This window comes from Coccinella septempunctata, chromosome 7, assembly GCF_907165205.1.
Source record: "Coccinella septempunctata chromosome 7, icCocSept1.1, whole genome shotgun sequence".
NCBI classification, from domain to species: domain Eukaryota; kingdom Metazoa; phylum Arthropoda; class Insecta; order Coleoptera; family Coccinellidae; genus Coccinella; species Coccinella septempunctata.
Genome location: NC_058195.1, coordinates 231,494 through 253,411, shown reverse-complemented (window position 1 = coordinate 253,411; position 21,918 = coordinate 231,494). Strand labels below are relative to the sequence as shown.

At 39.8% G+C, this 21,918-nt stretch overlaps 3 protein-coding genes across 3 annotated transcripts; 2 read left to right on the top strand and 1 right to left on the bottom strand.

Moving 5' to 3' along the window:
• Positions 1 to 40: 40 nt before the first annotated feature.
• LOC123317442 lies at positions 41 to 2,240 on the bottom strand. Its single transcript, XM_044903983.1, has 4 exons — positions 2,084 to 2,240; positions 1,311 to 1,767; positions 511 to 1,236; positions 41 to 417 (listed from the first exon to the last, which is right to left on the bottom strand). The coding sequence occupies exons 2-4, from the start codon at positions 1,758 to 1,760 to the stop codon at positions 79 to 81; spliced, it is 1,515 nt and encodes a 504-aa protein (XP_044759918.1). The 5' UTR covers positions 1,761 to 1,767; positions 2,084 to 2,240; the 3' UTR covers positions 41 to 78.
• Positions 2,241 to 2,257: 17 nt separating this feature from the next.
• Positions 2,258 to 6,692, top strand: LOC123317441 (exportin-6). Its single transcript, XM_044903982.1, has 13 exons — positions 2,258 to 2,410; positions 2,502 to 2,702; positions 2,761 to 2,955; positions 3,007 to 3,184; positions 3,242 to 3,489; positions 3,618 to 3,790; positions 3,890 to 4,096; positions 4,162 to 4,689; positions 4,785 to 5,096; positions 5,161 to 5,751; positions 5,841 to 6,063; positions 6,147 to 6,377; positions 6,508 to 6,692. The coding sequence occupies exons 1-13, from the start codon at positions 2,408 to 2,410 to the stop codon at positions 6,580 to 6,582; spliced, it is 3,165 nt and encodes a 1,054-aa protein (XP_044759917.1). The 5' UTR covers positions 2,258 to 2,407; the 3' UTR covers positions 6,583 to 6,692.
• Positions 6,693 to 10,363: 3,671 nt separating this feature from the next.
• On the top strand, positions 10,364 to 11,338 carry LOC123316668 (brain-specific serine protease 4-like). The gene has a single exon (XM_044902858.1). It carries the CDS (start codon positions 10,364 to 10,366, stop codon positions 11,336 to 11,338), a length of 975 nt encoding a protein of 324 aa, XP_044758793.1.
• The last annotated feature ends 10,580 nt before the right edge of the window (positions 11,339 to 21,918 follow it).

Below are 21,918 nucleotides of genomic sequence, written 5' to 3'. Positions count from 1 at the left end.
AAATAAACACTAAAATAGAGAAAATTTTAAACAATATTACATTATGTTCTTCCAAAAACCGTAGATATAAACAACATATTATTTCTTTCTCTTAACTCCCCTCTCTGGCGGAAAACATCTGAGGAATTCATCCACGATAGGACCTAATTTTTCATCGATTTCTTCTGGTGTTAAAAGATCCTTTGCTTGAATGTCTCTCCTCTCTTCATCGAGTAACTTCGATTTGACATATTCCACTTTTCTCAGATGCGCCTCATCTATTAGGAAACTGCTTTGGAATTCAAAAGTTAATTGTTGAATCAGCGAATCGGTCACGCGTTTCTGTTCTTCTGTGATGGTAACAGCTACATCTTCCTCCTTCCTTTTTTCAGGTTCGAAGATCTCATCAGCGTATGCTATAAGTTTTTCTAAATAAACCTAGAATAATTAAAAAAAATCAATAGAAAAGTAATCATAATATAACAAAATAAAAAACAACAGACTCAATTACAGTGAATTAAAGATATTCACCTTATTACCATGTATGAGCTTAGGAATCAGTTCAACTGCCTCAGGATATTGACCTCTCCTCAATACCCTAGCACATACTAACACTTTATTTTCCCGGACACAATATTGCCAAAATTGATCAAAAAATGGTAACTTTTCACTAGCATCGGCCTCTAAAATCCTGGGCTCACTAATGACTTCTCCAATTCCGCTCAAGCGATGGCATACATATAAAAGTGTTAAACCAACGGGAAAGCATCTGTCGTGCTCCCCCATGTTTTCATGAACATCAAATTCCAATTCTTCAAAGTTTTTTTTGGTGTTTAAATTATGAAAGACCCGTTTTATTTCTGTTACATTCTCTTGATCGGATGTAGTTCGGGTAATCCTTTTTAGCGGAGTACCATCTTCTGCTACGAAACTGTTATTCAAGAGCCTATCCTGCTTGATGTAACTTTTTCTAATGATTGTAATGTACTTGGTTGAATCATCGGCAAATGGATAAAAGCAGAGTTTTCGCTGGGAGAGCCTGAAGCAGATGGTGGTTACCAATTTTTCAAATAAACCTTCTTCATCTTCGCATATTATTTCTTGACTTGGCTTATCCAGTAAAGAAAATAGCTCATTATAAAAGATTTTGTACTGAAAATTTTCATCGTTGACAACTAGCTGAAAGGTAATGTCATTTCCTTCGAAATTTTTGGCTTCTTGAAGAGCAGTGAATCTTTTAGACGCATCTCCGCAAACCTACAAAAATCACCGGACTTAAAATAGTAAATGATCATTATAACCGTTGTGTTCTGATCAAATTTGTTTCTTACCGGGTCTGGATCATTTGTGATGAATATCAAAATTCGTTTGTAGGCTGTTGTACTAATATTCCTCAATTTTTTTTTACAAAGCTGAAAATATTCAGCTAAATCCAAGTCCTCTTTTCTCATATATTCATTTTTCAGTTGTTCTTCACTGAGTTTTGATTTTTCCTTCAAAAATTTGGTAGCTTTGATCATGTTGTCCTTGAAATCAACCAAGGTCGCCTTTTCTTCCCTATCATACAATATGACACAAAATGGGCACCAGCCCCGTTTATCCGATTTGAGGAGCAAAACATCTGACAATCTATATAAAGCATTAATGCAATTCTTGAAGGGAGTAGGTTGGCCCTCGGATGTGAACATTGAAGAGTGGGTATCAATAGCAACCAATATATAAGAGGATTTGAAATCGTACTGCCCTCGAGCATCATCAGACTCTTCAACAGACTCTGCCATATCTTTTCTGAAAAAATTGAGTTTATCTCTGGCTTTTGTTTTTATTATCTCTTACTCAAAATTCAAAATCAGAAACAGCGCTGTTAACAGAGCCTTCGAATGCATAAAAAAGTTACAAATCTGAAGCATGGAATATCATGAGTTTGTAACAACCTGTATAATGGAAAATTTTGAATTTTAGCTCTTGTAGGGGGAATGTGCAGTAGGGTAATTTTATAGAACATTCTTAAAAACATTTTGTTATCATAGATTGGGTGGAGAACTTTAGAAACGCGCTTATAGGCTTACTAGTGTTGGCTTTTAATCTTAATTCTTAATAATACCTTCTTTATATTTTCCTTTTGGATAGAATCAAAGATTCCCTTGCTTGGCTACCACCACAGGCTTTTCAGTAACTTGCAGCTTCTTTCACTTCCAGTAATTTTTTTATTACTGCATTTGGGTGAAAAACTTTCGGTCCTTTGCTCTATCAAACTATCATCGGACAACCGTATCAGCTGTTATGTGTCAGATGAATTTGTAGGTTGTGTTGTGAATTTTCAAAATGTTGCTTTCCGAGGATTTTTGGATATTTTATTAGGAATATTACTGAAATACCTTTGTCATGAGGGAGACTTATATACATACAACACATATTTACAATAATAATGGTAAGAGATATAATAATATTTGACTAGTAAAGCATGGATTTTCAGATAAGAAGTTTTTTACTAAACTTTCATTGCTTTATCCGTATTTTAGGATCAGAATGAATGTATGGTAGCCCTAGAACGGTTGATGGATGAGTTTTTCAACCCTACAACTAGTAATGGAAGAAAACATGAAATCGAGCAAGAATTCCAGGCCTTCAAATCCAGTCCTGAAGCTTGGATGTTGTGCTCCCATTTCGTCGTGCACTCCTCTAGTCATTATGTTATTATGTTCTCTTTAACAGTCCTGGAGGTAACTGTTCCTTCCCCAACTCCAGAATAGTATATTGAATTTCAATCGTGTTTTTCAGTCTGTGATACATAAACTTGACAATTCTCACTTGAGGGTTCGAGATGAGATCAGGCAAATCCTCCAAAATTACTTATTCAATTCTGGAATACACGCACCTCATTATCTCAGGGAAAAATATGCGAAGCTACTCGTCGATATAGCTAAAGAAGACTGGCCTCATAGATACCCTGAATTTATTGATCTCATTATGGAGGTTTGTATCTTTCTTTTGTAATCCCCGTGATTTTACCAACTATGTTTTCAGCTTTTGAATATATCCGAGAACAGAGTGCTTATAGGGCTGATTCTACTGAGAATAACAAGTGAAGAATTCACCAACTCTTCATTTGTAGATAAAGACCGAAAGGAAGAATTGGCAATTTCTTTGGAAACTCACATTCCAACCTTTTTCACAGTACTTGCTAGAATACTTGAAAGTTTAGGTAAGAAGAAACATTGAATAAAAATGTTATTTCTCAATTAATATGGGCATTTTGTAGATAATAAACCTCGTCACACTGCCACTGCCACGCCACCGCCTTCTCCAACACATTCTTGCATCGGAATAGAACCCTCTGGGGCCAATTTTGTAGCACCATTAGATCCTTATGCACCGGATAACAGAACCTTAAATCGCGAAGTTCTTAAAACCCTCCAACATCTTTTTACGTGGGTGCCTATTTATACTATAAATTCGGAAATTATGAAGTGCGTTTTCAATGTTATGAACATTTCCAGCTATTCACAGGTGAGCAATGAATCAAACAGACCTAATTCCTCAAGATTATTGAATTTGTCCCAGATAACTCTCGAATCTTCCATGTTTCTAAATAATTAAAAAAAAAATCACTACTAAATTCTTGTTTTCTCTTGAAGGAGGATATGGACCTGTGTATGTTAGCTCTTTCTACTATCAACGAAATTTTGTACAGGAAATGTTGCCCCCGTGGTACCGAGCCTGTCTTCGTTCAGTTGTACCACCATACTATCGATCTTTTGAAAGACTTGTCAACTTCGTCGATTTATCAGCTTGAAAGTATTGATTCTACGTAAGTAGGAATGATGGTTGTTATGCCAAATTAGAGTGTTCAATATTCCTAAGATTCTTTTGGCTATCCAGCTTCAATATCCTAACTTTTCTCTTACAGATTTGTTCAAAAATTATCGGAATTGATCGTTCTCCTCATCCAGCAGCATTTTTGGAAACTTGAGATGTATTCGAACATTTCAACTATCGATTTCCTATCTCTTTTTTATCAATTAACAGTCCAGCTGCCCTCGGCTCAATGTTACTACCAATGCCTTAGTACTTGGGCGGCGTTTGTGAAGCAGATCAAACAACAAAACAGCCATAAGTGAGTAGACATGCATTCTAAAGCCTCAGTGATTCACAGTTGGACATTTTCCCTATATTTTTCAGGTATTTCGAAGTTTTGCAAGGCCTTCTCACCATGATGCTCAAAAAATTCCAGTATACATCGAATTTCGAACAGCTGAAGGGAGTTAACAACTGCGACGTAAACGAAGATAATGAAACAGAGTGGGGGCTGTTTGTCAAAGCCTCAAACGAGATCATAGCATTGATAGCCGATTTTGCCCCCGTTGATACATTCAATCAGGTGCTTATCCCTTGGAACGCCCACCATGAAAGCTATTTAACAGTGATGAAGGAACTGTCTAAACATTCAAACCTCTCCAGCATGTGCAACAGTGTGGAAGAACGAGATAGGTTATGTTGCATTGTTACAGACTTCTCCACGTTGACCCAGACTCTGGCCCGATTATCTTCCTTATTTACCGATGAGAAAAGGGATGAAGTTCCGAATTCTATGGTGGAGTTCATCGATGGCCTCTTCCAGAAATTATTAGAGTGTGCCAGTATGGCAAATGCTGCCCAGCTGTTAGGCATCACTTTGGACCAGAAAGTGACCGACTGCTTGGTTATGGTGTAGGTTCATTTTTATGTCTTTTATACTCATTGGGTCATTTTTGCTTCTACTGGCTAACTAGTTTCATAATATCATCATTTACTGTGAATTTCAGACACAGCGAGCTGTTGGCTTCCATAAGAACTTGGTTGTTTTGGATGTTGCAGAAGGAGAGACTCAACAAACAACATTTGGAAGTTCTCGTCGAAATTACGATAATGATGTTGGTGAAACCTGAAAGTACACCAAATAGTATTGGCTACTCTGCCGCTTGTCTGCTTCATTCTATGAGTGATTTAGTGCCTCCTCAACAGATTCTCGAATTTAAGCCTTTACTAGACTTCATTAACAGGGCGAGTTCCGTCAGGCACCCTTCTCCAAATATTAGACAGTTGATTGATGAATCAGCCTGTAATTTATTGTTGAGGTAATGTTTTATTCTTCATAACACTCTTTGAGTACCAATTGATGATTGCAATTTCTTTTTCTAGCGACTGCAATAAGTTGAAAGCAGGAGGAGAATACATGAGGGAGTTCCGGACATACCGTATGTTCACATATATGGACAATTTGACCAAGGAGTTCAATCTGTTAACCCCAACAACGGAGGAAGAAAAAATAAGGAGGGTCTCGTCCAATACTCTGGGATCGCTGACTCACATCGTGGATTTCTGCAGGAAATTTTCCACGCAGAGCAAAAAAACGCTGTACCAGTGCTTGCAAGACACGATCAAGCAATCGTTGAGACTCTTTCCCATGTATGTGACTTACACGGAAGTGAGTCAGGACATCTTGACTTTGTTCGTGAAGGTTCTCGGTGTGCTGCAGGCACAGATAGGATTGGAGGGTACAAAGGAGGCTCTGGATATAATCCTCAAGGTGGCCCTGCAGAATGTCGACATGGCGTGTATAGAGAAGTTGCTGGAAATAATGAAGCTCGTTGTGGAAGTCCCGGGTTCGGCTTATAGGACGCTTTTGCCCTCGATTGTGGAGTTGTGTTTGCAGAATCTCTACCAGATGGTGCTCAACAAGAGCAAGGAAAATCCAGAAGTATACTTGGCTCTACTTAAACTACTCTATAGGTAGTGTACTCAAAAAGAAGTGTATAGCCCCTAAAGAGTTTTTTTTTTAATAATACATGTAATAAAATAACCTTAATTCATATTTTCAGCTTATTAGCGCATCGTTGGCAGTATTTCCATCAATCTCAAGTCCGCGCAGGTTTTTCACCCTGCGTAGAAGGGGGAGTGGCAGGGGGACCACAGAAGCCGCATGAGCTCATCACCATATTGGAGATATTCGGACAGGCTTTGCTTCAGGAAGATATAAATATCTCGAAATTCAGTATTGGAGCTTTGGAAGATCTCGACCAGAAATGGAACCTTTACATGAAGGTAACCGATGATTATTTCGATCTTTCAATTTGCCTCGCTCATGTTGCATCAAAAAGAAAATTGTGATTGTAATTCTGTTTTAGGATATCTTCAGGGAACATCTGTTGGTTAAGTTCTTGAACGTGCTGGTGGGGGCTCTGTTGAACAAGGCATATTCTTTGCTTAGCGAAGATGTTCAAATCGCTATATTTCATATGGCAGATTGTAACCACCAAATATTCTTCGATACATTCCTGCCGGAATTTGTTTGTTCTTTGGAGGGACTTACTGCCCCTCAACGTCAAGAATTGGTGAAAAATTTCCAGCGTGAGAAGGTAAAGACACCAAAAAATTTTTTTATAGGTTTCCTCGAAAAACTAGTGGTCTATATTTATTGAAATAAAATGATGATTTCAAGAATGTTTCACTTTCTCATTCTTACTGTTAATATGAGTATTCTTACAGGATATGCCGTCCTTCATCAACCAGTTGAAAATGTTCGTGAGAAGGGCACAAACGTTGACAATGTGCAATTCCTAACTAGCGTTGTAAAATGACTGAAGCAGTTAGAAATAAGTTTTCGTATTGTACTCTAAACGAATTTGTAAATTGGTATATTTATAAATGGTTTATAAAAAAGTTTGAATTCAGTCTGTTTTTTCCTTCAATTCCTATTTCCTTATTTATTTTTTTCTAAGAATGGACAACCTCACACCTCATCAGGGCTAACTAACACTACAACACAAAACTTGATCTAGGAATTTTCCTAACAAACTCTTCTGAAGAATTGTAACCTGTGAAGATAGGAAGGTTTACAAAATAACCTTTAAACAAAAATTGTCAGTTTGATCTATATGAGGTAGATAATCTAGCGTTCACGAACTTACTCCGAGAATAGAGTATGAGTATGGCCATGCTCAGAGAGCATACTCAGAGGAACTAAAAGTACGTTTGTGAACGCTTCGAGTAATCAGAGCTTCCTCAGAGTAAGTTTGTGAACGCAACCTAGGAGGCTATTCATTCAAAACATTTTAGACAGCTCAAAAGAGAAAGATAACACAAGTTGTATCGTTGAAGAATTGAAATTACTCACGTTAATGGTTTTATCTTTGTTTTTCGCTCTTTGGGTAAAGTTGGAAATTATTTTGGGGGGATCCCTTAGCAACCCTGCATCCGAAAGAGCCAAATTGTTCTCTAAGACATCTCAATAATTTCTTCTCTTCGACCAGAGGTCAACTTGGACCTCAAAATTCTTCCTTAAAAGACAAATAACTCATGTTATAAGACGTTAAATTTGTGATAAGATTCTTTAACAATACCTGTTTTATTGAGAGCATTTATGTTTTCCTTCGACGCTAACAACTTGAAAAGAAATCCTCGATTTCTTAATTAGTGAACCAGAATTTATTTGCTTCCAATCCGAATTTTGGACGCTTTGGAATGATTTTCAATACGAATAATACGAAATATTTCTTCCATTTTAATCAGTACACTCCAAAGAATCATTTCGATGTATCAAACCATAGACAAATTAATTAAAAAGTATTTGTTTGTCTATGCATGAAATTCCATAAAGATGTCTGCGAAATAATTTTAGGAAAGGATCGACGCTTGCTTTGAATAGTTTTAAATTATCCATGTAGGCTGTGAAGACGCAGAAACGCGAAAATGGCTTGTTGCTTCTTTACGCTCTTGCGCGAGTAGACAATTTTGCGATTCTGCGTCGCCATAGCCAACTTAAAAATTTGAAAATATTCGAAGATAGCGTCCTTTTCCAGAACAAGTTCATTTAGTTATCGCGAATATCGTTGTGAAGTGTTTAGTGCCTGAAAAAATATGTAATTTTAATTAATAAATGTAAGTATAAAGTAATGAAGGATGATTTAGAATCTGAAAATATCAGTTGAGGGTTGCGTTAATTCGAAATGAGTTGAAAACGTTAACGAAAAATCACAAAACAATTATTCTCCTTCGTGGATGTTAATGGAACAAAATTTGTAGCAAAATGTCGGTTGAATTCGTTATTGTTTTAGAATCTTATCGGAAATTTCAGTTTTATTCTCTAATATTCCATATTGCCATTTCAGGAACAATTTTGGAGTTCGAGGTGACCTATCTAGGTCGAAGAAAAGAAATGATGGAGGGGTCTTAGAGAACAGCTTGGCCCTTTCGGGGGCTGGGTTGCTAAGGGATCTCCCTGAAATCATTTCCAACTTTAGCCATCGTTGGACAAAGAGCAAAAAATGCAAGATTTTTGACCAACAATGTAAGTCAATTCAATTCACTGATGAATGAGATATATTCACGTAGGCTGTTCAGTATGATTCTCATGAACCATGAAAATTCGTATATTTTGTAATGAAAACCAACCAGATATTCAGAGATTATTGGTAAATTATATGCTTTAAATATTATAATAAATCAGTATATGAACTTCCAGCGAAACTTATCTTTGATTCAATAATTCTGCTACGGAAAGAGTATAATTCAAAATAGGTTTTCGGTATATTTGTATATATTTCATAATAATGTATTTCGAAACATCACTAAGTTTTCAAAAGTACATAAAAACTTGAAACATTTATTCAATATGAGACAATATCCTTCTGAACAATCAGTTGCTTTGTTGGAATCTGCTGAATCAGTTTACGCATGTATATCTACAGTATGCGGTATGATTTTTGTGAAAATTATTTAATGTAGGCATAATCAATGGTAGAAAAGGTACAACATTATTCTACTGCACATGCGTTAGAAATTCAATGCTTCAAAGAAATTCTTATTGACATTGAAAGAATTTCAGAAAAGGATGATATTAGCTTGACCATTATAACAGAACCATTCAACAGTTCTTCAATTGAAAACGTTTCCATCAGTGTCTTTTTTCAACATATTAGCCTAGTCTTTGAGAGATTTGCAAATTCAAGCAAATCTTTTTTTTTCTTTTCAACTGAACGAACCAGTCGTAGCTTTCTATTCCCTTGTTTTTTCAATAAGCCCATGGCCTACATGGAAAGTGCTCCCTCTTCCTAGAAATTTTGGGTCGGCTGAAGAAACATGATTTCTACACTCTCTGTATGTATCTCAGTATGTTACATTAGATATCTGTGATGGAAAGGGTGTAGGTTCTTGTAGAAGCGGTAGAGTGATTTGGTTCTCTCCATGACCATCTTCAACTGGAAAGAATTCTCATAAAGGTACCTCAACAGACCTAAACTCTTTCACTTTTTCATTTATAGCAGCGAGACCGTGAAATTTAAAACGAAATGATTCTTTTTCGGGGTATGTTATCGATAGCTAATGCAAAATTCACTACTTCTACTATTTTTGGTTCTTTCGAGAACTCCTTTCCTTTTCTTTCATCTTTCCCTCAATTCCTTTTTCTTGAATATGCTCCTTTTCCAGCATTCTTTCAATGAATTAATTTTGGACAAAGACACTCAAAGATATTACAATATCTTACTTTTTCAAAAATATTCAATATCTTTGGACTTTCTGTTTCTCGTTTCTCTCTTTCTCATTCTTTCTCAATTTTCTCATTTTCTCTTCTCTCAAATCAAAGAGTTAACTCTATAATCTTTAAATTGTCTTCTATGTCTATGGCTATGTCAAAAACAGACTACAGTAATCTGTTTGTCTATGAATCTGTCAATCTTCACATGATACTCTTTGGTCAGAGGTTAGATTTTTTGGCAAGAACTCTGTTGTCTCTGCTACAAATTACAGATTACTCCGATGTACTCCGATTACAGTTTATATTCCACTACGATGACAGATTAATCTGTGCTCTCAGCCAGAACTACTCAGGTTAGGAAATTCTCCGCTAGATGGCGCTTCAATTATCGTCGATAGAGTAGAGACCTACCCTGCAATGGCGAATTTTAAAACGAGTTTCTACACCAAACGAATAGATGGCGATGCAATAGTTGTTGTAATTCGTGGTTGATTCGAGGTTGATATTTTATGTTTGAACGGATTCTTGGACAGGTCATCTTTCAGTTTTCCTAGAATCAACTAGTTTTTTTCCCAAAAAGCTCTTTCACCTCTAAAGATATATATTCTCATCGACATATCGCCTAATAATAATAATTTGACGAACATCGACCTTCAAAATCGGATAATGGCAATCATGTAATGTTTGTTATCGTGATCACCTATGAAGATTTCAAAATCCACCTTGTGATGAGGCTTTAGCCTCTTGGAGAAACATCTTTCGTAGAAAAGAAAATTGAACTTCTGGGGCACCCCGTATATTATGATTACTATATTTTCTATGATCGACACACACATCTGTCATTTTTATATTGGTACAAAGGTCAAAATGTTTTGTTTCCTTATATTTTTTTCCATATTCCTCGTGAAATTCCACTCTCAAGCATTTGGTCCGCGTGCACTGAACATAGAAACTTGCAAAAATCAGTCACAATACAGCTGGATAGTATCGATTCAACGGAATGAGAGTCACACTTGCAATGGCTTGATCCTGGGAAGTAATGCCATTCTCACTACTGCGTTATGTTGCACGGAAAAACTGGAATGCTCCGAAAAAGGACCCAACCCGCATCTCCGAATTTTAAGCACGGTCGCTGCCAAAACAGGCTTTCCATCAAAAGAGACCTGTAGAATAGCTGATGTGGCGAGATGCGTTTTGCATCCTAGCTACGTAAAAAAGGATTACTTGATCGAGTTCGATTACGCGGTTATAGTTTTAACTGATAATTTAGCATCCTACACGATAGCTCCTTTTTACGAGGACAAGCAATCGAAGGAGGATTTCTCGAAATATTGTACCAATGCGATGGTCACCGGATGGTGGTATCACTTCAAACAGGAACTACCAAACGCCCCACTGGAATGCTTTCCGGTCACCGTCAGACACATGAAACGATGTGAAGAAGTTGCGACGTTTGTCTATCTCAGAAGGCCGAAAAATATCACTTTGACTTGCAGCTACGACGCTTCCAACAGATACGAGGTTTGTTCCGGCTTTTATGGAGCACCCTTAATGTGTGCGGGAAAGGTGATTGGGATGATTTCGCATAAATTCAATTTCTCAGAACAGTGCGTTCAGGTTTCCCCCTTCTATTATGCCAGGATGGATTGGTGTTACGAATTCAAGAATAGATTCATGACGAAAAACTCGCAAAGGGGAAGAAGAAGTTCTTTAGGTACTGACGAATGTCCTGGTTCAGAAAAATGTGCGTCCCTAGCCCTATCCGGGATGTCATGCCTGATGATTCTTTCCTTCGCTATGTGCAATATATTGCTGTCATTGGGCTGGTATAATATTTCTTAATAAAGTATGTGAGTGCCATCTGATACCATTTTGGGAGTCTGTAGTCGGGATGTTGTAGATTTGAGGGGAGTTTCTGACTTGCCTTGGCATACCACACTATTTCTCCATAAGTTAGTCCATCGTAATGTCAGTATAGGCAGCAACCGTATAGTTGTTATTCTTTGATAATACGAGTGCCATTCGTTATCTATGGTCAGTTTGAAAACCATCCGTCATTTCTAGATTTGTTATCTATGCATTTGTCGTCAAACGGTCAAAATGTTTTTTTTTCTAGTTTTTTTTCCAATATTCCTTGTGGAAATCCACTCTCAAGCATTGAGACCGCGTGCATTGAACATAGAAACTTGCAAAAATCAGTCCCAATACAGCTGGTTAGTTTCCATTCAGCGGGATGGAAAACACGCTTGTAATGGTTTGATCTTGAAGAAAAACTTAATTCTCACGACTGCGTTATGCAGCTTGGAAAAACTGAATTGCTCCTGTATAGGACCCAACCCGCACCTCCGAGTCTTGAGCTTGGTCGCGACCCAATCAGGTTTTCCAACGCAAGATAATTGTCGGATATCAGAAGTGTTTAGGTGCGTTCTACATTGGGAATACAAAAAAGGAGATTATTTTATCGAGCACGATTACGCGATCATGGTTTTAACTGAAAATTTATCACCCTTCACGATAGCTCCTTTTTACGAAGAACAACACTTGAAGGAGGATTTCTCGAAATATTGTACCAATGCGATGGTCACCGGATGGTGGTATCACTTCAAACAGGAAATGCCCAACGCTCCACTGGAATGCTTTCCGGTTACCGTCAGACACTTGAATCTATGTGCTGAGGTTGCGACGTTTGTCTACCTCAGAAAATCGAAAAATCAAACGTTGACTTGTAGCTACGACGCTTCCAACAGATACGAGGTTTGTTCCGGCTTTTACGGTGCACCCTTAATGTGTGCGGGAAAGGTGGTCGGCATAGTTTCCCATAAATTCAATTTTTCTGAACAGTGCAGTGAGGTATCACCCTTCTATTATGCCAGGATGGATTGGTGTCACCATTTTAGGGATACATTCGAGGAACAAGCAACGGCAAGGAAAAGAAGTTCTTCAGGCACTGACGAATGTCCTGGTTCAGAAAAATGTGCGTCAGTATCCGTATTCGAGATATCATCATACCTGATGATTATTTTCTTCGTCATAATGCTGTCACTGGGCTATTATAATAATATTCCTTAATAAAGCATAAAGCTTGCTATCTGTTTGCGTTTTGAGAGTATGTAGGTCCAGCTTTGAGGATATGGTCGGAAATTTATATCATTTATACGCAGTAATATTAAGGGTGTTACACCGATCAAATGAGAAGGTGGATATGTGCTTGTGGCACTTCCACTGGAAAAAATTTCAGGGGAGGGATTTAAATTTCTCCTCTCCATGCCAAAGATTCATTATAGGCAATAACAAACCGAAATCACCATAATGCTCACCAAAGTACAGCTACAATCCATCCGAACCCCCGTAACGGCCGAGCGGGGTCCCCAAACTAGGTATTATTTTAATTTAAACCAGCACGTATTCAATATACTCCGCGATTATTCACAGTATACCTTATACTTTTCCTAATGACAGGTTCTGGACGTGGAAAACGCAACCCGTTGATTTTTAAACAATTATCGTGATGGATTAGCTTTCGCCCTTAAATCGGGGGCGGTTCGTACACAACAACGGGCGGCATTATACAACGAGAACCACCCCTGTCGTGTTCGACTGCCCTCCCGAAATCAATTTGAGACGATTTACGTCGCGATACGGCGTCCCGACGGCTATTTTTCGGTACCGACGCACGACAATGCACAATTAGCGGTCGCCCGCGATCCGCGCTCGCCGGCAGAGGTTGTTTTTTTTTTTTCGTCCTGCACGACTCGAAAAATTACGTTTATTTCGTGGTGATCGCTGATTTGAATAGTTAAAGTCATGGTCCATAAAGTAAGACATCGGTAAATTGGGAACAATATGATCGGCGAATCCGATATTTCTTATAGGAAGAAAAGAAGCGGCCCCAATACTTACCCTTGAGGAACCCCACTCAAAACAGTCCTTGGCTATGAGTTCAGTTGAAACTTCCTCAAGTCCGAACGGTTGTGCCGAAATGGATGAAATTATCAGATTTCTCACTAGACGAGTTGCTATTTTAGAAAATGTATAACATTTAGATCTACGATAATTTTCCTGAAATAAAAACTACTCGAAAGTGGACCACCGAAAAATTCCCAAAAAGATGGGGTCAGTTGAAACTTCAATGAAGGAGAAGCACATTCTCAGACTAATCAAGACAGGCATATGGTTGAGATCAAGTGGTACGTCAATATTTGAGCTTAAGGGTTGATCTCACATATTTAAAGAATTTTTTCTTGTCTTTCTAACGAACTTATTAAGATTCATAATCATTTTTCTTAGCGTTTTTAATGAGAGTTGGAGTTGGCGAAACGTTGATATTCGTTGAAGTATTCTAGCCGTTTATGGCGTTTATGGCATAGACAACCTTGCCATATTGATCCATCATGACGTATCTACTTGTGGAGTCTCCCATAGGCTCATGGCTCTAATGGTTCTTGAATAATAATTTTCTCATAGGAGCATCAATTCATCCATAAGTTATGGCGAATTGTTGTGGACGTAACCCAACTCTCTTCAACACCATTACATCAAAAACATACATTATTGTGTAAAGAGTGAATGGGTTTAGTTATATTATTCCGTTTACTCGTGCAATTCACCTCAGCCATTTCAGCTCGGTTTGGTTGTTGTGTACTCCCTCATTAAAAAGGCCTCTCTCGTACTCAAGTTACAAAAGTTCGTTTGCATTTCGTGAATACAAAAAAGTTCGTATTTTCTTCGAATTCCCCTCTTGACGGATACGGAAACTCATTGTTATTCCATTTTTCTGGGTTCTAAAGTGCCCCACATTCGATAAAACCGCCTAATCAAACGTGAAAAGACGAATCCCCACAAGATTATCATCCGTCGAACAGTAAAACAACCATTTTAATGAGGAAAGTTTCGCAGTTAGACGGATCGAAGGCCTTGTGTACAACCAACTGCTTCTTTATCGAGTCCTCTATGCGAAATCCTGCAGGTTAATAAAGTTAGACGCGGAATTGCGAGGAAATGAATAATAAATTGCCGTGTCTGAGGGAACGAATTGTCAGAATTTAATTTACCGTTTTGTTCCGTTTTCAGTTAGTCGGCTTCCGAATTCGCGGAACGAGTCGCCACTTGTCCTTCCTCACCCTGCTTTACGTAAGCTCATTGCTTACGAATGGGGCCGACACAAGGCGAAAAACTGCACATCGACGTGCATTTATAGCAATACGTTCCATAAACGCATATTTCTCTCCTTAAGAGTCATAGTTACTTTTAATTCTTCTAACTATAACATTCTACGCCCAGAAAGTAACTATGACTCTTAAGGTAGTAAAGGTAGTGATGCCCATTACTACCTTAACTACCTTGAGAGTCATAGTTACTTTTTGAATTAAAAGTAACTATGACTCTTAAGGTAGTCATGGGCATCGGACTACCTTAAGAGAGTCATAGTTATAAAAGTCACTATGACTCTCTTAAGGTAGTCCGATGCCCATGACTACCTTAACTACCTTGAGAGTCATAGTTACTTTTTGAATTAAAAGTAACTATGACTCTTAAGGTAGTCATGGGCATCGGACTACCTTAAGAGAGTCATAGTTATAAAAGTCACTATGACTCTCTTAAGGTAGTCCGATGCCCATGACTACCTTAACTACCTTGAGAGTCATAGTTACTTTTTGAATTAAAAGTAACTATGACTACCTTAACTACCTTGAGAGTCATAGTTACTTTTTGAATTAAAAGTAACTATGACTCTTAAGGTAGTCATGGGCATCGGACTACCTTAAGAGAGTCATAGTTATAAAAGTCACTATGACTCTCTTAAGGTAGTCCGATGCCCATGATTACCTTAACTACCTTGAGAGTCATAGTTACTTTTTGAATTAAAAGTAACTATGACTACCTTAACTACCTTGAGAGTCATAGTTACTTTTTGAATTAAAAGTAACTATGACTCTTAAGGTAGTCATGGGCATCGGACTACCTTAAGAGAGTCATAGTTATAAAAGTCACTATGACTCTCTTAAGGTAGTCCGATGCCCATGACTACCTTAACTACCTTGAGAGTCATAGTTACTTTTTGAATTAAAAGTAACTATGACTACCTTAACTACCTTGAGAGTCATAGTTACTTTTTGAATTAAAAGTAACTATGACTCTTAAGGTAGTCATGGGCATCGGACTACCTTAAGAGAGTCATAGTTATAAAAGTCACTATGACTCTCTTAAGGTAGTCCGATGCCCATGACTACCTTAACTACCTTGAGAGTCATAGTTACTTTTTGAATTAAAAGTAACTATGACTACCTTAACTACCTTGAGAGTCATAGTTACTTTTTGAATTAAAAGTAACTATGACTCTTAAGGTAGTCATGGGCATCGGACTACCTTAAGAGAGTCATAGTTATAAAAGTCACTATGACTCTCTTAAGGTAGTCCGATGCCCATGACTACCTTAACTACCTTGAGAGTCATAGTTACTTTTTGAATTAAAAGTAACTATGACTACCTTAACTACCTTGAGAGTCATAGTTACTTTTTGAATTAAAAGTAACTATGACTCTTAAGGTAGTCATGGGCATCGGACTACCTTAAGAGAGTCATAGTTATAAAAGTCACTATGACTCTCTTAAGGTAGTCCGATGCCCATGATTACCTTAACTACCTTGAGAGTCATAGTTACTTTTTGAATTAAAAGTAACTATGACTCTTAAGGTAGTCATGGGCATCGGACTACCTTAAGAGAGTCATAGTTATAAAAGTCACTATGACTCTCTTAAGGTAGTCCGATGCCCATGACTACCTTAACTACCTTGAGAGTCATAGTTACTTTTTGAATTAAAAGTAACTAGGACTCTTAAGGTAGTCATGGGCATCGGACTACCTTAAGAGAGTCATAGTTATAAAAGTCACTATGACTCTCTTAAGGTAGTCCGATGCCCATGACTACCTTAACTACCTTGAGAGTCATAGTTACTTTTTGAATTAAAAGTAACTAGGACTCCTAAGGTAGTCATGGGCATCGGACTACCTTAAGAGAGTCATAGTTATAAAAGTCACTATGACTCTCTTAAGGTAGTCCGATGCCCATGACTACCTTAACTACCTTGAGAGTCATAGTTACTTTTTGAATTAAAAGTAACTATGACTCTTAAGGTAGTCATGGGCATCGGACTACCTTAAGAGAGTCATAGTTATAAAAGTCACTATGACTCTCTTAAGGTAGTCCGATGCCCATGACTACCTTAACTACCTTGAGAGTCATAGTTACTTTTTGAATTAAAAGTAACTATGACTACCTTAACTACCTTGAGAGTCATAGTTACTTTTTGAATTAAAAGTAACTATGACTCTTAAGGTAGTCATGGGCATCGGACTATTTAAATCTCTTTATTAATAAAGTTACAAATGCTGGGCCAACATATCTGTACATCGGGCCGCCCTGCTCCGCCCCATATCACATATATAATTTAATATAGACACAAAGTGAAAGAAAAAAAAAAAAAACACAATGTTGAGTGAAAGAAACGTTCACAGCACAGACACAACGGAAGTGACTTCACTCCCGGATTACAGACCACCCAGCACTGGAGATGTTTCCTCTGTGTTAATTGCCAGAGGTAGCAGTCATAGAAGGACTATTCCCAGCTTCTCTTGGCAAAGTCGCCATGGATGGTCCAGCTGCCTCGTATGGTGGTGTACACTAATTCGCGGCGGTTGGCACGCGTATTGATTTTCATCGCCTGCAAAGTAGCTTCACTCTGTCGACACCACATACCGCGGGCACCGATAGCGAACGGAAGCACTCGTATAGTCTTATTAGGATATCTCTCCGTGAGGACCGACACAAACTCCGGCTGGTCGTACACCATCCTTTTCAGTTCATAGGTCTCTCCTAGGTCTCGTGGACATTCCCATGAAACTGTAGCATCCACCACAAGAGCCTCCTCGTCATTAGACAGAATGAGGTCTGGCTTCCTCAGAATACCTCTGCCGTCACGTATGTGTGGTTCTTCTTCCACCCTCCATCCCTTTTTGAGAGACATGTCCTTAAGTCTCTTAAGGACGAAGTTATGTCTCTTCATTCTGGCAGTGTGCCCCAGGGGGCATCTTTGCAACACATGGGATAGGCTCTCCACCCTGTTGCAACCGGCTCTACACTTTCTAGCCTCGGGAGGGTTGTAAGGAAGGCCTCTCGTTGGCAGACAGTTAAGGCGAAGATGTATAGCCTTAATATATTCTGTGCCATTCCAGAATTTGGGGGGATTATTGATAAGCTCGTTGGAGACGCTATCATTCTGAAATTGCATGGTCCCTCCCCCGAAGAAGGAGTTCTCTAGTTCCAGGCCATTTGCTCTGTCGACCTGTTCTTTGGTGGTCAAGTCAGGTTTTATCATGCGACCGATGCGTAGCATCCAATCATCAGCTTCCTTAAGGAGCTCGGCAAAGCCTGGACATGTTTTTGTCAGGTTATCGCATCTTTTTTTGATTATTATTGGGATCTTTCTCGCGAACGAGAAAATCCCAAGGCCTCCCATTTTGGCGGGCGCGTATATTGCGGCGTCTGCGATATGTGTTGGTAAGTGAATGATCTTTTTCACCGCTATCCTGACTTTCCTGTCTACTTCTTTGAGGATCTTCAAGGTTACAGAGGGGTTTTGCATCGAGTGGATGTATTGAGGCAGTAGGTAATTCTTTAGGATGTTGAATTTTTGCTGTGGCTTTAGGGGTGACTTCCGGATTCTCTCCAGTTGTACAGAGAGTTCGTTGGTGTTGCACTTGGTAGATCCCATGCAGGAGAAGTATAATCCTAGATATCTAAAGGTATGGTCCACGTCAACCGGTCTGATGGGCTCGCCTTTAATATAAAATATGGCAGTTGTGGACACAAACACCTTTCTCCTGGATGGAAGACTTCTCAGAACCAGGGAGTCGCATTTCCGGGGATTGATGGAGAGGCCCCGATGTTCGAAGAACCTGACGGCAGCACTTAATAGTCTTTGAGCAGACTCCACCTGGTCTGCCAGAAGGATTAGATCATCTGCATAAGCTAATGCAGAGACCTTGTATCGCCCCAAGGTTACCCCTCTCATAGTTTTGATCTCCTCCAACAGCTCATCCAGTACCATATTGAACAACAGGGGTGAGAGTGGATCACCCTGTTTTAGGCCTCTTCTGATTTTTACCTTGGTCACTTCCTCGCCAAGGCAGGAGATTGTAGTACTGCACCCAGTGAGGTTATCCATAATGTAGTTGGACGTTTTGGCATCTACCTTGAAGCGCTTCAGGGCTCTTCTCACAGAATTGTGAGATACCATATCGAAGGCCTTCTTCAGGTCAAGCGTTATAATGGCGAGGCCTCTTCCAGTTTTCCTCTTCCTCTTAATAATTGTTTGTAGGGTGAGGTTATTGGCGAAGCAGCCATCCACGCTTGTGAATCCTCTCTGGGTGTCCTCCAAGTCTATTACTGCAACTCTCTTGGCCATCAGGCGATTTAGCAGTCTGAGGATTATTGAGGTCACAGTGATTGGTCTCCAGTTGTCAACAGATCTTAAGTCTCCTGCTGATTTGGGAATAAGCGTGGTTTTAGAAACTTTAAGTATGCTAGGCACATATTGAGTGTACAATATGGCGTTGAATAGAAGAGCTAGCTGTTTATTGGGGATCCTTTGCAGGCTGCTCTGTGTAATGCCGTCAGGGCCGCAGGAAGTTTTTGGGCAGGATTTTTTGAGCTCTTCGATTTCTTCGATTGAGATTGGGCGATATGCATCAATTTCTGGTTTCTCAGATCTTGGTATTTCCCGGTCGTCGGGAGGAGATGCAGATCCCAGAGTACTCCCGAAGATTTGCTCGATATCGGCGTTCGGTGGTCTAACGCCATGGTTTTGGGGATCAATCTCTGCGCCATTTATAAGATCCTTGGCGTATTGTTTTCTGTTCTTCGCAAACTTATTTTGTGCTTGTCTATAATTGTAAACCCTCCTCTTCCTGCTGCTCATTTCTGGTGTGGGGTTTGGTTGCGGGGCCTTGGTTGGCTTTCGAGGTTTTTTGCCATACTTCGCACAAAGCCCAGACGTCCATTCGTCCATGGTTGTTTTATAACCCGGTTGCATTAGGCAGACTTGTTTGGCCAACTCGATGTCCCCGCGCTCTTCCAGGGTTGGGCTTATCTCTATCAGGAATCTCCGCACAGGATCCAGGTCCTCCAGATCAATTGTTCTCAAATCTGGGTCATTTTCAGCAACGGAGGCAGCATCCTCAGGATTGACATCCGGTATGGAGGCGGAGGTAGCATCCTCTTCAATGATATTCAGCGTGGAGGGGGAGTCTGCAGCGATCCCACGGGAGCTAGGGGAGCCAAAAGCTGTCGACGTGGGACCTCCTTGTTGTCTTTCTGAGGTGTATTGTCGCAGAAGTTCTTGATAGCGGGGATCTTGTCTCTTGAGTCTGACTGCGTCTTTGGTGCGCCCTACGATAGTGGCGAGGTGTTCAGCCATCTCGGTTCCCGCGTATACTGCCTCCTCCCTTGCCATTTCCGCCATCTCCTCCTCAGTCCATAAACGCCCGCGGCGAGCTGCATCGTATTCAGTGGCCAGCTCCGTGTTGTATTCAACTGGGTGCGATCGCTTGACATGTAGTCTCATGCCGCTGAGAGTGGTAAAGCCTCTGGCACAGTACTGGCAGATCTGATTCAGTACTGGCTCTGGGCGCATGCGACAATATCTCCTCTGGTGGTCTTTCAGGCTTCTCTGGGAGCCATAGCTCTTACCACATCCACAGGGAAAGTCCATCTTATTTTCCGCAGTACTCTCCTGGTAGAATTCTCACCGGAGAATATTGTTGAATTTGCAGTGTACTGCAGGTCTGGGGGTCGCCTAAAGCGTAGGACTCTAATGTTCCGCCGCCCGAAGGTATACTCCAATATTAGCTCACTTCGCACTAAGGAAAATTGAGTTGAGAGTCGAGGTGTTCCACATGCCATCGATGAGCGAGCGTCCAGCGATGCAGCCTCTCCTCTTGTTTCGAGCCATTCTGCTCCCAGATCTCGGGGGGAGAAGTACAGATGATGGTCAGGCCCCTTTCGGGTACCATGATACCCGGCATCTTCGCCAATTTGCGTGACTGTAAATTCGATCTTAATCCCGCATTGATATCTCCAAGTTTCGCGCCCTATTCATCATTGACGCCAAGTACCGCACCGGAAAAGCTCCCCAATTGTGTTGTACAAAATGGGTCGGAAGCTCAACCTAAGATAAAGCTCACCCACTCTGGCGCACCAAAAGCTCGGGTGAGCTTTGGAAGCTCAACTCATCTACGTGCTAAAGCTCGGGGAGCTTTATGTCCAAAAAGCTCTCCCGGTGGCAATCTCGGTACTCCTTGATCTGGGCTAAAGGTGTCCACCTACCGCACGATCAGTCTGGTGAACCTCCTTTACCACTTCTGTGCTCCTGGTATTCCGAACATTGGAACGAGCGATTAAACGGCCTTTGATGGGGAAGATCGCTGCATCGTCCCCCCTAGGGTGAGCAGGAATTGATTTCACGCTCCCTCCTGTGTTTCCAAGGGACGGTAAGGCAGATGAGCGCCGGTGTGGGGGTTAAGGGTGTCAGGAATTCCTCTGTCCCTATATAATAATAATAAGAGAGTCATAGTTATAAAAGTCACTATGACTCTCTTAAGGTAGTCCGATGCCCATGATTACCTTAACTACCTTGAGAGTCATAGTTACTTTTTGAATTAAAAGTAACTAGGACTCTTAAGGTAGTCATGGGCATCGGACTACCTTAAGAGAGTCATAGTTATAAAAGTCACTATGACTCTCTTAAGGTAGTCCGATGCCCATGACTACCTTAACTACCTTGAGAGTCATAGTTACTTTTTGAATTAAAAGTAACTATGACTTTCAAGGTAGTCATGGGCATCGGACTACCTTAAGAGAGTCATAGTTATAAAAGTCACTATGACTCTCTTAAGGTAGTCCGATGCCCATGACTACCTTAACTACCTTGAGAGTCACAGTTACTTTTTGAATTAACAGTAACTATGACTCTTAAGTTAGTTGAGGTAGTAATGCCCAATTAAAAGTAACTATGACTCTTAAGGTAGTTAAGGTAGTAATGCCCAATTAAAAGTAACTATGACTCTTAAGGTAGTTGAGGTAGTAATGCCCAATTAAAAGTAACTATGACTCTTAAGGTAGTTGAGGTAGTAATGCCCAATTAAAAGTAACTATGACTCTTAAGGTAGTTAAGGTAGTAATGCCCAATTAAAAGTAACTATGACTCTTAAGGTAGTTAAGGTAGTGATGTAGGTAGTAGAAGAGTCATAGGTACTTTTTGTAACTAGCTACAAACTAACGTCGGAGCGGTATAAACATTATATCTGTATACATTTTTTCCATTTTCGCGTGCGGTTTCCGAACTTCGTGTCCGCTTTTTTCCGAT

Excerpts from the sequence above, each read along its gene's own strand:
- LOC123317442 (XM_044903983.1), bottom strand. The coding sequence starts at position 1,760 with ATGGCAGAGTCTGTTGAAGAGTCTGATGATGCTCGAGGGCAGTACGAT. Across the intron at positions 1,237-1,310 it reads TCACAAATGATCCAGACCCG|GTTTGCGGAGATGCGTCTAA; the intron begins GTAAGAAACAAA and ends TGATTTTTGTAG. Across the intron at positions 418-510 it reads AGCTCATACATGGTAATAAG|GTTTATTTAGAAAAACTTAT; the intron begins GTGAATATCTTT and ends TAATTATTCTAG.
- LOC123317441 (XM_044903982.1), top strand. Across the intron at positions 2,956-3,006 it reads TTATTGATCTCATTATGGAG|CTTTTGAATATATCCGAGAA; the intron begins GTTTGTATCTTT and ends CTATGTTTTCAG. Across the intron at positions 4,097-4,161 it reads AAACAACAAAACAGCCATAA|GTATTTCGAAGTTTTGCAAG; the intron begins GTGAGTAGACAT and ends TATATTTTTCAG.
- LOC123316668 (XM_044902858.1), top strand. The coding sequence starts at position 10,364 with ATGTTTTGTTTCCTTATATTTTTTTCCATATTCCTCGTGAAATTCCAC.